The 16589-nt window shown below is 41.9% G+C and overlaps 3 protein-coding genes across 3 annotated transcripts; 1 reads left to right on the plus strand and 2 right to left on the minus strand.

The window, feature by feature from the left end:
- Nucleotides 1-58: 58 nt before the first annotated feature.
- Nucleotides 59-6095, minus strand: mfap2 (microfibril associated protein 2). Its single transcript, XM_003441427.5, has 9 exons — nt 5926-6095; nt 4214-4275; nt 2830-2877; nt 2419-2445; nt 2259-2324; nt 2106-2147; nt 1937-2024; nt 1205-1278; nt 59-755 (listed from the first exon to the last, which is right to left on the minus strand). The coding sequence occupies exons 2-9, from the start codon at nt 4242-4244 to the stop codon at nt 652-654; spliced, it is 480 nt and encodes a 159-aa protein (XP_003441475.1). The 5' UTR covers nt 4245-4275; nt 5926-6095; the 3' UTR covers nt 59-651.
- A 1369-nt stretch (nt 6096-7464) lies between these two features.
- On the minus strand, nt 7465-13431 carry sdhb (succinate dehydrogenase complex, subunit B, iron sulfur (Ip)). Its single transcript, XM_003441428.5, has 8 exons — nt 13278-13431; nt 11061-11194; nt 10491-10576; nt 9899-10035; nt 8505-8621; nt 8307-8408; nt 8097-8219; nt 7465-7976 (listed from the first exon to the last, which is right to left on the minus strand). The coding sequence occupies exons 1-8, from the start codon at nt 13347-13349 to the stop codon at nt 7896-7898; spliced, it is 852 nt and encodes a 283-aa protein (XP_003441476.1). The 5' UTR covers nt 13350-13431; the 3' UTR covers nt 7465-7895.
- A 184-nt stretch (nt 13432-13615) lies between these two features.
- mrpl20 (mitochondrial ribosomal protein L20) lies at nt 13616-16469 on the plus strand. Its single transcript, XM_003441429.5, has 4 exons — nt 13616-13859; nt 14010-14120; nt 15750-15827; nt 15909-16469. The coding sequence occupies exons 1-4, from the start codon at nt 13773-13775 to the stop codon at nt 16080-16082; spliced, it is 450 nt and encodes a 149-aa protein (XP_003441477.1). The 5' UTR covers nt 13616-13772; the 3' UTR covers nt 16083-16469.
- The last annotated feature ends 120 nt before the right edge of the window (nt 16470-16589 follow it).

Genomic DNA, 16589 nt, shown 5'->3' on the forward strand with positions numbered 1-16589 from the left:
CACGCTGAGCTGCAGCCGGGAATCACACCTGAGTCAATGACACGCTGATCAGCTGTAGTAAAAAAACAAAACAAAGTTTATTTTTTTTCTCAGTCTCTATAGTGACAGTTTTACAAAGCAGTAGTACAGAGGTCATTTGTGAGGTCACTCCTCACTACCTGTTTCATCACATATCTCATGATCTTCGATAGCGAGACAGCTGGCGGCTGGATATCGATTAGTTTTGTCTGATGTCAGTGCACTGCGGCCACCATTGATGAGCTGATCATGACAATGACTGCTTTTCAACACAAATACAGTAACGTACCAGTAAACACGAGGCGATTAATGTGATACAATATGCAAAAAAAGAAAAATAGAGGATGTTCTGTGGCTTTATGTGCACCTCTAAAAGTTTTATAGCACCAGTGATTTATACAGTCATCAGCGTCCTTTGGATTATACGTATCCTTACACACAGGATCTAGTGAGCAAACACACACGTGGAACATTTTAGACGAAGAGAAACATGCTGAAATGCAGAAGTGCTTTTTTGCACAGGGGTAGTGGGGGTGTACAGAGGGAGAGGAGGGAGGGAGGAGGGCAAAGTAAGACAACGTGATGAGGGAGGTGAAAAAGCGGCAGTATCTGGGCGGGTGGTGTCCCTGATCATCAGCAGCTACCGCAGCTCTTCCCACAGCTTCCTCCTATTGATGCACACTGGCCACTCAGCGCCGCCACTCCACAGCGAGAAAACTGATCACGACACAGGTCCGCTAAACACACACAAACATGAACACACACAAACACAAGCACACAGACACACACGGAAAAGTCAGTTAAAATGAATCTCATGATTCTTTTTCATATGAGCTATTGTCCAACACAGACAATTAAAATCATTAGAAAGTTATTTTCTATAAGCAGCTTGTAGAAAATTTTAGATAACAAGCCAAATTTATACCATCACTTTAAAATTTGTGTTTTTTTTGCATGTGTTTCTCTTTCATTTATATTTACATGCCTTTGAAGATTTGGTTTTATTGATTAATTTATTAACCTGCCAGGGACTGCAGATGAAAATTAGCCTGTTCAGCTAAACCTGGCATATTTACAGGATGGGTTCAAGTGCTTGTGTTAATTAATAAGCACTGCCCCTTTTAAATTAGTAGAAACATAAAATATCAAGGACTAAATGCATGAACACAGGTTACGCGAATCCCACCTCTGAGCAGCTCCTCATGTGCGCACACAGTCCTCACGCAGACCTCCTTGTTGATGACGTACACCCGCCGCAAACTGAACAAAAACACATGCGGAGGTCACACGTGCGGGGCCAGGAGCAGCTCACAGTCATCATGTCGGTCTTATCAGTCACAACTGCATCTACAGGCAACAGTCTATAGCCGATCTATACCGATTCAAAGCCACCGATGCCTATTTAGTGAGACACTGCACTTCATGGTATTTCCTCATTACTGCTGAAGTTTATTTTGAGTCAGCACCACATACAAACTCAGAGGAACTAAATGAGGGTTGATCCACAGCCGGATATTGTTCCCAACAAGTACACTATTTAGTCATGTTTGAACTGAATAATGGAGTCTTTGAAATGATTGCTGAGAACAGGCCGTACAATCTTTATCCGGTAAGTTCTTGGAGAGGCAAAGAGAGCAGTTTGGCTCCTGGTTGCCTTTTTGTTAGACACCTTGAGACATCTGCATCGTATAAAACCTCATTCCTTTTGTTTTGGATCTGCATAAATGCACTGTAGTTCCAGCACATTGTTAACATCAGAATTAGCTGTGCTTCAGTGATATTTACATTAGAATAACAGACCAAAACTAGCACAGTGCCCATGAGGTAAATATCCATTCATCAAGAGGAAATGAAGCCATGCAATCTTACTCCTAATCACTGCTTTCTGTTGCTATTCTGCTCCCTTAGAAGTACTTACCTGTAGAAACAGAGGCTGTTGAGGCATTGCTTGCATGGTTTGTGAACTGAGTAGAGTCTGGTGCAGAGGTACTGCTCCTCTCTGCAATCTGGGAATCAAACAACAGAATCATTTCTCCACTCTATGTAAAACAACTGGTTTTCTGTTCTCGTCTCTCCGAATCACTTACCGAGAGGTCCAGGCTCCGTGGGCTCCGTCAGGAATTCGGGATCTGTTTTTTTCAAATAGTATGAGACATGTGGCAGTCTGCATTCATTCATTCAATCGTGACAGCACTGGGAGTAAATCTGTGACTGACGGGAGGAGAGCTAAGCAGACGTACCTGATTTTCCAGGACGGATCACGGGGTTGAGCTGAACCTGCTGCTGATAGCCTCCGCGAGGAGGGTCTAAATAAGAGGATGGAGAAATTTTCCCACTTATACATTTGAGATAACATTTAGAAAATGAGGAAACTGAAAAAAAGAAAAGTAAATGTCTCACCTGTAGTGTACTCATACTCTTGGAATTCTTAAAACATGCAAGAGATAAAAATGTTTCATAAGATCAACTGTTAGTTAAAAAACCCCACAGAAAGCACTGCACCATATAACGTGAACCACCTGCACGAGTTCACAAGCTTGTGAGTCAGTAATCATGACTTCATACACAAGATGTTTAAAAATAATAAGATGCAGACTGGTCAAAGTGCTATTTACACTGCATTGCAGTTGCTATGTGAATGACAAACATATGAATCAGGAGAAAGACAGAGAGAGAGGGGGAGGGCGAACTCCTCGAGGGTGGGTGATACAGCAGAGGATAACGAGGAATTGAGAACAGATGTGGAGAGCTCTGATGTAAACCGATGCTGAGCAGGAACAATGTAGGCCAATATTCTATTAATTAACTTACCGTTAAAGATATATGGATCCTGGTACTGGGGCTGGCTGAACAGCACAACTGTTGACATCGTAGACAAATAGAGGAATCACAAAGACGGAGTGATGAGAGAAGTGCAGTCGGTCAAACACAAATAGCTCTATCACTGGTGTTTTCTAAGTCTTTTAAGATCACACTCATCTCCTTTAATAAGGCAGTTATGAAATATGAAACGTTATAAATGCTGGAAGTGCAATCGCACCTGATAATTATGTGGTTTTTACATATTCAAACGCTAGCTAGCACTACTGCAGGACCATTATTGCGAATGACAAGTCACAATCACTTCAAGCTCGGGAACGTGGAGAGAAAGACAGCACATGGCGTGAGGGGTTTGGGCAGGAAGCCTTTCTGCTTAAGCCTAACCAATAGTGAGTGAACACTGAGAAGAATAACACCATTACATCACTACCAGCAGCCTGAACAGGGGATTCATTGCGTTCATGTTGGTTATGCCAAATTCTGACCCTACCCTCTGAATAACACAGTAGAAATTGAGACTCCTCACACCAGGCAGCGTTTTCCGATCTTCTCTTGGCTAATTTTGTGAGAAGTCTAGTCTCAGCTTCACGTTCAAAGTCACCTATCTTTCTCATTCTGATGCTCGGTTTCAACTTCAGCAGGTCGTCTTGGCCATGACTACACGCCTAGATCCACTGGGCTGCCGCCATTTGATTGGCTGATTAAACATTTTGGTTCAAGCTGTGGAACAGGTGTACTTAAAAAATGCCAAGTGAGACTTTCTGCTGCTGTATCTCACTATTATTCAGAACAGCATACATGTTATCTTTGCAGCTTTTTCTCAGTTCGTTGCTATTCGAGGAATAGTGAACATGTGTGTCGCCCTTAAAATTTTTTTGATCTTTGTTTTTTACAGTGGGCAGCAATTTTCTGTTAAAGTTTGAAAAGTTTCGGGAGGTTTTCGGCATTTTTGGTCGAGAGGAAGGAGTGTGTGGGACTAAACTGGACAACGGTGATAACAGGTGCTGTTGGGCTGTTTTGTTGTTGAGGTCTGAATATGAAATGAATACAGGAATAAATAAAGGAATAGTTTGACATTTTTTTTAAATGTTGGTAGGGCTTTGTTGTTACCCTTAGACTGAACTATTTATCTGTCATTTAATCTTATTTAAGTTGTTGATCGATGAGCTTTTCATGCATGATACAGACATGAGAATCCAACACGTTCTCACTCCCAAAGTGTAACATTTCATCTCATTACCTAACTTGAAGCAAGAAAGCAAATAAATCTATTATAACAAAATGTCCAAACATTTAATATTGAGCCTTTGATGTTACAGAGAACATATTTGTTTTTTAAGCTGTTTCAGCTCATAGAGGCCTGTGGTGCAGTTACCTGGCATGCAGAGTAGCAGGAGGACTCTCATGGTCGCTCTGGGAGGTAGACTGACTTTAATACTGGAGGGAAAATGAGAGTATTAATCAGAACAAAACAACATGAGGGGGATAAAGTGCTCAGTGCTGGACACTGCTTTGGTCTCCTTCTCTTTCCCCCGTCCTCCGTCACCTTTCCACCCCCCCTACTTCTGCCCCCCTTAAGCCATCATCCCCACTGTGACCAACACCACCACCTCCTCCACCGGGGAACTGTGGCAGCAAGAATGTGGCACGTCTTCCTCAGAACAAACTTTGTGTTTTACAGCTTTTCCTCGCTGCAGCACACAGTCTGCATTCCAGGAAAAGAAACAGAGGACCCCTCGACCCCACCCCACACTCTTTCTCTCTGGGTTTTCTTCATCCCTCCCTCTTTATACCTCCTCATCCTTCATTTCCCTTCTGTCGCTCTTACTGGTCATTTCCTCCAGCCCCCCCACCTCCTTTCCCCCCTTTTCTTTCTTCTTTACCCCACCAAGCAACAGAGCTTTTTTTAAATGTGGATATTAAAAAACAATGACTGGTGTTGTTGCACAAAAAAAAAAAAAAAAACCAAACCCACTCTGAATCCGTTAGTGACATTCATGAAGTCACACTGTTACATACAGTAAAACTCATTACCTTACACTGACTAAAGTACTTTTCCACTTCGTGGAAAGTATGAACGCTCCTCCTCCACAGCTGCTGCTGCACTGTGGGCCACTTCATGCACTAAACCTGATTGTGTGGTTCATACACAAAACCCACTCTTTTCTTTTCTCCCTCCCCTTTGTGTGTGTGTGTTTGTGTGTGTGTGTGTGTGTGTAACTAAATGCAGATTTTCTAGGTCACATTTGGACACAAAATCTGTGAGTAAAACACTTTTTGCACAAGTTGTGCATGCATGCCAAGCAATTTGTGCATCTTTGTGTAACACTATAACACACACACACACACACACACACACACACACATGCAGTTCTTGGTGTGCATCACAGTGGCTTTCGGAAACCATATGTTTTCACAGCACACATCTGGGAGCCATTAGCCCCCCTCTCCCAGTTACAGACCCCCCCCCCCTACACACACATACACAAAAAAAACCCCCCACAATCAGGAGATGCTCTGCTGTCATCCATTTTTGCACAATTTGTTTTTTTTGTTTTGTTTTTTTATATATATTTATAGTTTAAAAAGGGAACAGTAATGAATCATTTCTGCATATGCCCTCATCGACCCCTATTCTCTGGAAGCAGCTCAATTTTCCCCCCACTCAATGACAGAGAGAGGCTGGAGAGAGGGTTTAGTTTTCACCCTCTCACCAGTGCCATCGCTGCAGTCCCTCCTCCTCCTCCCTCTTCTTCTCTCCAGTGAAAACACAGGACCACATGTCAATTCTCAACAGCCATTAATATACACCCAGAATATCCTCGGCTATTTTTGGTTTGCATTAAGCAGCCTGATAAGCGCCAGGAATGCTTTGAAGTCCTTTCAGGACTCACCGCACTGCATGAAGTCTGTGCACAAAAAAATGTCTCCTGATTTTTTTTCCCTCCTCCATAACCTTCAGCATAAATGCAGTTTAGATCAGGTTAAGTCTATAACTAATTTCATACGTGCATTTAGTAATAATAATAAAAAAGAAACAAGAAAGTCAAACTAAACCAGTCATGCGACTTTTTTCAGAGATCTTACCCAACTTTGACTCAATTCGCTCCGACTTTCTCCTGCTCTCATGTGTCCTGTGAGTGCAGGAGGACTTCCAGCGCCACATTGTACCACCCCGCATCTGCAGTCTCCTCCCCGGTCCAGCCCCGGACTCCAGCAACGACCAGCACCAACCCTGTCAGTGAAGAGCTATAAACGCTATGAAAGTATGAAATCGAAGGGTAAGATCACGTGATCCGTAGTGCTAATTTCCAGCTCCGTGTTTTATTCTTATGCTTCCAGGATAGTTTAGCATAATTTACAGTTCAAAATAATCCTCATTTTTCTTAATATGAGCCCTGGTGCAGCCCTTTCATGTAGTTCATCTACTGCTTGAAACAAGACTTTTAGCTATCTTCCCATATAATTTTTTAGATGGCTTTCTTCTGATTGGCTGGCCTTTGCAAACAGAAGGTCTGGTCAGCGGGTGGGTGGGGCTTCTGTGCTCACAGTCTGTGATGTCCTCCTTTCACTGATAAAACAATATAAAGTGACAAAAGTACCAAAAAAACTGTCTGAGAATTTCACGCAGAGCAACTAATTGTTTATACACTTGAACCTTTGGCAATCTTTAATGCACATGTGAGCACACAAATATACAGTATAATGCTCCTAACATATCAGGGTTGAGTCACACCAGTTTTTTGGTCCTTTTTTCCTGGCATTGATGTCTTGTATTTAATCTCAGCACACATAAATACCAGCCATGTTTTCCTTTATACAATACAATTGCATGTGGGTCCTTGTTAAATTCTGTACGCATAGAAAGTTTTTAAATAATCAGGCCTCGTCGCATCTTAAAGACCTCGTAGATCGCTCCCAGACTGCAGGCTTACTGCAGAGCCTTCAGCTTTAAGGCCATTCTTCTGTGAAACCAGCTCCCAGCTTGGTTTTGGGAGACAGACACCCTCTCAATTTTTAGATTTTAAGCTTTTTGGTAAAGCTTACAGTCAGGGCTCGATCAGGTGACCCTGCTGCTGCAATATAGGCTCAGGCTGCTGGCAGACTTCCCATGATGCACTCTACTCCACTTTTTTTTCCTTCTTCTCTCTCCCAAAGTTTGAATTTCTATCTTCTCTGTCCCATCATCCCACAGCTGGTGTTTTGCAGATGGCTGCCAGAGGCTTGTTGGGGTTCACATTGTATGAATGTGCACTTTATAAAGCTGAACTCCTTTCTTGTGTAAACAAACTCATTTTATGCCAGAATTAACTTTAAAATGAGGTTTGTGGGCAGCGATACCTTTTTCTGTCTCTGTACATACCCACAGCACTGAAAGCAAAGTTCTGCTTTGAGTCCTCCAGAGATTAGTCTGCTGTACAGATGACAAACTCCATTTTACAACATAAAGCAGGATTTTAGTGCCTCTTTAATTACAGTCAACATACAATATGAGTTTTATTGATGGTTGAAAAGCTTCAGATGGTTCAACTCATTTGGCTCTGCTCAACAGTGACACCCAGAGGACACCAAGTCAATGTAGTAGTAGGACGACAGGAGAAATAATCACGAGTGAAAGACCGCAACCAGAATTTAAACTTATTTATTTCCATCAAAACAAAGACTGATGTCAGTATGCTGGAAGATCTGAGGGAACATGTCTGTGAACCAGCTGTTAACATGAAAAGCAACGAGCTGAAAGACACAAAGAAACGCCTGGATTTTACTCTGCAGCATCAAGTACACAAACACAGTAAAGTTGGAGGTAAACACCTATTTTATGGTACATGTAAGACTCAGACGCGCTCTCTCTCCTTCATTCATACTGTACATGTGCGTTTATGTCACACCAAGTTCTCCAACCACACACACACACTTCTGCTACAGCTGACTGCAGGATGTAGTGGTGGTGGTGGAGATACATGGTACACTGGCCCAACAGACCTGAAGAAGCATTTTTTCATCATTATATAATTTAATCATGGAGGGATAAGAAGATCCAGAGGATAAATGAGGTTTCAGACAGCAGCTGCCGTCTTCTCCTTGTATGTGGCCATCATCTTCTTGATCTCAGCGATCGCTTTTCCTGGGTTCAGGCCCTGACAGGAAGAGCACAGAAAACACAAAAACTTATTCAAACATCTGAGTAGACTCTGTACGATGCTGCTGAGATGTACCTGAAGTGTCAGCAGTGATGTGTTTGTGTGCTGAGAGGTTACCTTGGGACAGGTCTTGGTGCAGTTCATGATGGTGTGGCAGCGGTAGAGCGAGAAAGGATCCTGCAGCTTGGACAACCGTTCTTCTGTGTACTCGTCTCGTGAGTCAATCATCCAGCGGTACGCCTGAGACACGACAAAGGTTTACTACACAGCCGTGCTGATTCGGACTATAACAGACCATCCTGCATGTTAAAACGCTCAAACACACACCTGCATGAGCACAGCAGGCCCGAGGTATTTGTCTCCGTTCCACCAGTAACTTGGGCAGCTGGTGCTGCAACAGGCGCACAGAATACACTCATACAGCCCGTCCTACATGGGAGAGAAGCAAGTAAAGATAATTTTCCTTAATGTGCTGGAAGACTGAATGTTATGGGACAGTGAAAAAACAAACAAAGACAAATGTACCAGCTTCTGCCGGTCCTCCACAGACTGCAGGTACTGCTCCTTCCCTTCCTTGGACTCATCCTTCTTCTTCAGGTAGGGTTCGATGGACTTGTACTGGGCGTAGAAGTTACTCATGTCCTGCAAACACAATGCTACACTCATGAATCCACCCAAACTGAACTGCCTACACAGGCGGCTGCGGCTCAGATGATAGAGGTGGTCGACTACCAATCAAAAGGATCAGCTGATCAATCCCAGGCTCCTCCAATCCACGTGTCGAAGTATGTGTGCGAATCACTCACATTTTATTTTAATTACACGCTTGGCTTCCAGTGACTGTTAGAACTAGATAAGATGGATAAAATGATTATTCTGCCACACAGTTTTCTCTCTTTCCCTTTACTTTGGTGACAAATCAACCTAATTCTTGTTTTTCTATTTATTTAAACTTTTTCTAAGTCTGTCATCTTTAATAATCATTGTTTAAGATCTTCAATGTGAATCTGCAATTATGATTTCTTGCTGTAATCAAGCAGCCTTACATTCAAATGCTAAAAAAACTAAACAAAAAAACTGATCTGCTGTTATTAAACAAAATCTGCCTCAATTTACATTTTGCTGGATTTTAGCTTCCACAGAGAAGACTGAGCAGTAGCTTCTTCACACCAAGACCCAACCAGCATCGTAAATTAATCAGTTCAAAGCAGCATTTAACCATCGGGTCTACTGAGCATTAAAAAGGGATGCCCAAGATTAGTCGACCAGACAATTAAGCGTTGCTGTTTTTGCTAGCTGGCGGCAGAAACACTAGTTGGTTAAACAAATTATTCAGATTTTATTTGTGCACGCCGCTGGTTAATAGCAGGGTTTTACATTCATCCAGCCACCTGACAAACAAGAATCACCCCTCTCCATCCCTCCTCCTCTCTGTATTGAGAAGGTGTTAACAAGAAAGATGGAAAGTCAGACAATGCAAATTCAGCCTCTATTAATCTTTTGAGTGTTTCTGATTTTTAGATTAGTCTGATTTATTTGTCCTGTTTAATCATCTAGAAAATTAAGAATCAGGAACATCCACATCAAATAATCCACAGCACCAACACTCCTAAAAAGGCATCCATGCATCTGATTTATTAGATCTGGTTTAAAAAAGGCTGGAAATAAAACAAATAAAGAAAAATGTAACAGTTGTTATAAATGCTAATGTGTTTTTTCACTCTTGAAAAAAACAGTGTGACATTTGTTACTTCAACACTAAATTTTGCACATGCAAAATAAAAAAAGCAACCAGCTGTTAATGACTCTAAACTCTTAGTACTTGTGTGTGATAATGTGATGGCTGTGCTAGCTTATAAAACAGCAACAGGACTGCAAAGTAAATGCTTCGTTCCAGATGTTCGATGAAGCTGACTTACAGGTACCAGGTCCTTGACGACGTACATGTGTGGCAGAGGGTAAATCTTAGTCGGCTTGCTGACGTTGGAGTCGATCTTGTTGAGGCAGGCGAGTGTGTTTCCTCCTTCGATGTTCATCGCACAGGACCCACAAATACCTGGTTAAAGCAGAATCAAAATGATAAGAATAGCATTTATTATTGAGATTTAACTTTTGAGGACAACAACAGATGTGGTACAACCAGTCTGTGGGCAACTCTTGCTCGTGCTGTTGTTGGTCGTCAACCAAACAGTGAAACTGAGTAATAAAAACAATGAGAAGTTTCCACTGCAGCTGCTGTCTGTACTTTTCTTTTTTACCGTTAATGTTTTTTTTGGGGGGGGGGGGGTTTGCACTTCTTACTTTGAGTTGAACTCCCTGCTCTGGCCTACCTGCTAGCCAATCAGCATCGACGTTGCATTCAGCTCAAGTATAAAGCGCTTGAGCTGAATGCAACTGGGCTTCTTAAAGATGGGCTTTGTCAGTCTTTAAGAGTCTAAAAGCATTGACTCAGGTGCTGTAGACTCTGTAAACTCTTTTTAAAGGTGCAACTCCAGCCCCTGTGTTACTGACCTTCTCTGCAGGAGCGACGAAATGTCAGAGTGGGGTCAATCTCATTCTTGATCTTGATGAGCGCATCGAGAACCATTGGGCCACAGCTGGATGAAGAAAAACAAAACACAGTAAGTAAAAGCAAAATTCTGTAACATGAAATCGTGAAAGCAGCTTGTCTGATGTGTTTACTTGATCAGCTGAAACCCAGACAGATGATACGGCTGAGCAGCATTACTCAGCATTCAGCAGTGTCACGCTGACATACATGAGCTGAGAGTTTAATAAAGCTGATTAGAGAACAGGTGAAGGAAGAGGACTCAAAATATGCCAGGCTGTCAGGGCCACCTGTTACTGAAGCCATCAGAAAGCATTAGTCAGTCCATTAACAATGTCCTTTGTTTAGACCAGAGTATATTCTCAGCAACATCCTAACCAACAAACACCTGAAAAATGAAGACTCCACTGGCATATCTGGGCTAAAATGGAAAGCTGCTGGACTGTTGAGTCTTCTTTTAATAAACCTTTCTCTAATCAATGACAGGAAATTGCTCTGCCTGGATGCCAGATATCCAAATCTATGACACTCACGTGTTGAGGTCAATCTCATAGGTCTGCATTCGGGGTTTGTCCCCTGGAGTGTCTGGATCCCATCTGTACACCTGGAACTTCTTTATCCTGGGCTGCACTGCTGGAGCTGCTGCTGTCTGTGCATACCGTACCGCCTGGTCACAGGGAGGACAGGCGAGAAATCAAATATAACTAGAAAGTGCATTTTCTGAAGAAACTGCAGTGTGAATGCTTGAATCTGAATGTATGCACTGAAATGAATTAATTGCTGAATATTAAGCCAAAAATATTGAATGAGCTGGAAAATACAGAGTTTTTAACCTGAAAACAAAAGTGCAGAACTTTTGAAATCTTATGTTCACACAGAAGAAGCTGGAAAATAGCTGAAAATGTTTTAAATGTATATTAGAAAAACCTAAGAAATGAGAAAAGAAAATTAGAGTCAGAAAACATCTGAATGAATATTAAAAGTTCATATTCTTTGAATCACTGAATGACTAAAATGTGATCCCTCCACTTGGATCCACACAGTTTTAAAGGTTTACATCTCTGAGCTTGGAAAGACACGCTGTTGGAAAGAGAAGAACGATGGCGACGTTTTGAGGGTAAAATGATGGCTGTAGAGCAAACACTGTGGACACAGCAGCAGTTGAAAGAGAAGTGTTTAAGATGAATCTTGGCACAGTGAGAGAGAGAGAGCTCGTTAGGCAGGCAGGTGTGAGCCTGGTTGCTATAGTGACTGCACCCAATGGCTCCATACACACGCACAGACATGCACCTCACTTTTGCTGCTTAAAATGAACAGAAAAGTCAGGCCCAAACAAATCCTTCCCAAATGAAAAGTACAGGTCCTATTGACGAAATTCTTTCACCGTGAGCGGCAGCAATGTCCAGTCTACCTAATTCTCAGTTTTCATGCCTGTGGAGTTTATTATATGGACGTGGTGACAGTGTAAAGACACCATGCTCTTCTGGTTTTCAAACGAACCTTCTGAGCCATTTTAACATTAGAGTCTATGGAGGAGTTGGAGGAAGGAGGCTGTGCTTTGGTGACATTTATGAAAGAACCATAACACCTAGTACAATAGTAAACACATTGGATGAAAGAGGACAGCGATGGCTACGTTTTGAGGGTAAAATCATACCTGTAGACCAAACACCGTGGACACAGCAGCAGTTTTAAAAAATATTTTAAGATTTATTTTTTTGCTCCTCTCACTCTAGCAGTTCAGCTGTCTCACTCTAGCCCCAACATTCCGTCCCATACACACCCATTATAAACTCTGAAACGGCTGAAAAATCATCATGAAACTTAAACTGGAACTGAAGAAAAAGTATAACAGATATTGAAAAGATAAATACAAGTTGAATAGTTGAATGTCTTGTCTTCGTTTTAAAGTTTGAATGGTGGCTCTATGTCAACGTATGTGGAAGTAATAAGAGTTTAAAAATGAGTAAGTTGAAGGAGAATTTGAAGGGTCTCCCCATTGAAATACATGGGAAATTTTTGTTGAAAAAAGTTGAATAATTTTAAAAATATAAATGTTATAAATGAGAAAAGTAGAAGCAGTCATGTCCAAAAGAAGAGGAATCTAACGGTGTTTGAATGGTTTTTCTAAGTTGAACGGTTTTGAAGGAGATAGATGCCAAAAAACGTACGGAATATATAATAATAATAAAGATTACAACAACAATACTGTGAATGCTTTTACAAGCATTCACACTAATAATAATTTAAAACACACACACACCCGCTTTGGGACACAGGTATGCAGTAGTGATTTATTAGTGCAGAGTCCATGATACTTAAAGTCCTCTTCAATCATGACCAGGATGAAGTACCTGCTCCAATTACTACATTTACTTTGTCTAAATAACCTTTAATCAATACCAATAAAATATCCTGTATTAATAGGAGTCAGAGATGGTTTCATAAAACACAAACTTCATTGCAATAGAATATCATTTTTTTCGGATTGTGTCTTTTTAATACATTTTTCTGCACAAAGCTCTGATATTATTCACTTTTAGTGTCTTTTAGACATGCATTCCAACACATTTAGCGTTAACCAGCTGAACCATAGTTAACAGCTACACTATGTAACCCGGACTTCAGAACATAGACGGAACCCTCACGTAGAGAGCTGTAACCGGTCTAAAAGCTGACACCGGGCCGGCTGATGACAGCAGCGGTTCGCGATGAAACTATTTACTTTTCCCTAATAACCATCAACATACCAAGAGTCCTGCGGGAGAGCGGAATGCCAAAACACCGCATCGAGTCAAGGACGTAAAACTGGCGACCGACATTTTGGATCGTCTCTCCTTTGACCTCCGCAGCTCGCTATCCCAGCATTCAACTCAGTGCGTGCGTTTGTTTTGTACACCGACGTGTTGCGCACTGAAGCAAACACGTCCTTTAGAAAGTGTGTGTTTTTACCGATCTGTAATCTAATGTTTGACATTTTCTTTTCAGGCTTTTGTTCTGTTTTTTGTTTTGTAAACCTTAGCCGTCTGGTGCAATTGATGAAGTTGTTTGTGTTGAATTAACCCGCACGCCGCCTCTGACAGAATTTTAAATTGAACGTACCCAGAGTGCGCCTCGGTTTGTCGACGTGCGGCGTGCGGAGTTATTGAGCTCTCATAACACCGAGAGTGCTTGGTTGGAGGTCACTTATTACGTGTTTATTCTTTTAAAAGTGGACACTACGGTGAGGTGACGGGAGGACTGAAATGGTGTTTCTGACGCTCTCTTGTTGGATCAGAAGCCGAGGACCCGACAGATACTGGAAGGTCCAGGAGGTCCTCAAGCATGCACGGGTACGGTTATTGGCTATCTCCTGGAGTGATTGCTGCTGGAGCTCATTCATAATGTTTGTAGAAGCTGTGGTGTTTTGTTTATTGCATCCTCGTCGTGTTAAAGACCTGTAACAGGTATTGTTGTCACTTCTTTGTCGGTTCTTCCAACAGCACTTCAGAGGCAGGAAGAACCGCTGCTACAGCCTGGCTGTGCTGGCTGTCAGGAGGGCGTTCGTGTACGCCACCAAAGCTCGGAAACTCAAGAAGCGCAACATGAGGACGGTAAGAACACCCAAATATTACTGCATGGCATTTGGATTTTTTTCTGATAGTAGCAATCGTAGTCTATGTAATAGACTTTTCAGCAGATTCTGGGTGCAAGTATATTTAAAACAAACACTACTGATAGCTTTTTGCTTATCAAGTGATTCCTGACTGGCGTCATGACCACCTAAAGGATCCCCAAGAAGATAAATCAGGTGCATCACAAGATGACTAAATGAAAGCATGTTTCTCAGATAACTGGTTATATTTTCTTTATTTTTTGGTCGGTTTGAATCAAATACTTGATATTTTCACTCCATTAGTCCGCTATATAATAATTAAATAGAAAATAAAGCTTTGGGCTAGTTCAGCAGCGGTGTCTACATTACTAACAGGCCACTTCATTAGGTTCACCTGTTCAACTGCTTGTTAACACAAAATACTAATAAGCCGATCACCTGACAGCAACCCGGTGCATTCAGGCGTCTTGACATGGTGAAGATGACCAGCTCAAGTTCACACTGAACATCAGAATGGATGAAGGAGGGAGATTTCAGTGACTTTAAACATGTTGTGGCATTTTGTGTCAGACAGGCTGGTCTGAATTTTTCAGTTTATCTGCTGGGATTTTCCAACACGACCATCTCTAGGGTTTACAGAAAATGGTCCAAAAAAAGAGGAAACAATGCAGTGAGGGGCAGTTCTCTGTGCGAAAAGTCCTTTGTTGATGCCAGAGGCGATAGGAAGGCGAGATTAACTAAAATAACCTCGCATTACAATCAAGGGTTAGAGGATATCTAAATGAAGAAGACCACAGGGGGTCCTGTCTGCTAAGAGAAAGAAACTGAAGCTACAATTGGCGCAGGATCAGCAAAATTTCACTGCAGAAGATCGAAAACGCATTGCCTGGTCTGATGCATCTTGAATTCTGCCATGACATTTGGATTGTAGGGTCAGAATTTGGGGTGAACAACTTGAAAGCACTCCTTCCATGTCCACACATGCACTGAGAAACACGGTTCCACCACCCATTTCAAGGATAAACCACCTCTGTGCAATAACCCAAACTGTATATACGTAGCACTATTTATTTACTTTTTTTTTTTACCAGATTGTAATTTTCTACACTTTATATATATTTTTTCTGTAAATACTGTTCATATGTATATAGTGCTGCAGAAACTGTGCACCCCCACCTACGTGTTTGCACTGAGTAGGAGATGCTGCGTATCTCATTGTACATCTGTATAATGACAATAAAGGCATTCTGTTCTGTTCTGTTCTATTCTATTCTATTCTAAAACCTCAGTTCTGCTCCAAACTCAGTCTGCTGTCTTGCCTTAGTGTTGACAGGGGATACTGACTTATTTTGATTAAATTGGGAGAATTTGAAGTCGGGTCAGCACTTTGGGCTCTATGTCCTGTTCATCGAGCTGTTCCTGAGCAATTTTTGTAGTGTGTTGGGGTGTGTTCTCTGGCTGGGGGAGGCCACTGCTGTGCATTTCCCAGCAGAACTTTGCAGTGTAACAGGATGTTGTTCACTTCCTCTCTTTGGATTTAATATTGCAGCTGATTGGTGTGTGTAAGATTAGAAATCAGTTTGCTTCAGTATAATTGATCCTATGTGTTGTCTCCTTGATTCATCAGCTCTGGATCTCACGGATTGCTGCAGCAACACGAGAGCACGGCATGAAATATCCCGCCCTCATGCACAATCTGACTAAGGTTGGTTTTGCTAGATAGTTTTGCAGCTCATGTCTTTTTAAAAATTCTGTTGGCTCACTCTTCCTTTTTCTCACCATATAGAGCAGCGTCCAGCTCAACCGTCGCGTCATCAGTGATCTGGCCATCACAGAGCCTCGGTCGTTCCTCTCACTTGCAAAACTGGCAAGGGCTCGGCAACAAGAAGGCTTCAGGGCAGCACTGGGTGACGGCAAAGAGCCTTCTGGTGTGCTCTCCCGTGTCGTTATGCTGCAGTAAAGGTTTTTTTTGTTTTGTTTTTTTTGGGGGGGGGTTAAAGAACAGCGTTCATTAAAAAAACAAACAAACAAACAAAAAAAATCGACCTGACACAGACACCTCATTTTAGGATTTCATCAAAATGTGTTTATTGTATGATTCGTTTAAAGAATCGTATTTGTGTGTGGTGATTCTGCATGATTGCTTGATCAGGGATCCGGCTTGAAATCGAGCTGTAACACGGGTCGTCTGTTTGGGAAAACTGAGGAATTTTACAGGCCGATCCAAAAGTAATTGGTTTTGTGACACTTCTGCTGGTCCTGTGCTTCTTGTTGGCTTTATATTTGAACAAGTCATTATAAGGAGTCTCATGTTAACGAGCTTTCCACTGATCTCTTGTATAAATTATTTTTGGAGAGGTCTTGATGCATTCTCAATCATCCAGGAAAGTAAATCTCCAAAAGTTGAATCTCTTCATCTGGACGTAGCGTTTTGTGGGAGAAACGTTTCGTCACTCATCCAAGTGAC

Source organism: Oreochromis niloticus, linkage group LG5, assembly GCF_001858045.2.
Source record: "Oreochromis niloticus isolate F11D_XX linkage group LG5, O_niloticus_UMD_NMBU, whole genome shotgun sequence".
In the NCBI taxonomy this organism is placed as follows: Eukaryota; Metazoa; Chordata; class Actinopteri; order Cichliformes; family Cichlidae; genus Oreochromis; species Oreochromis niloticus.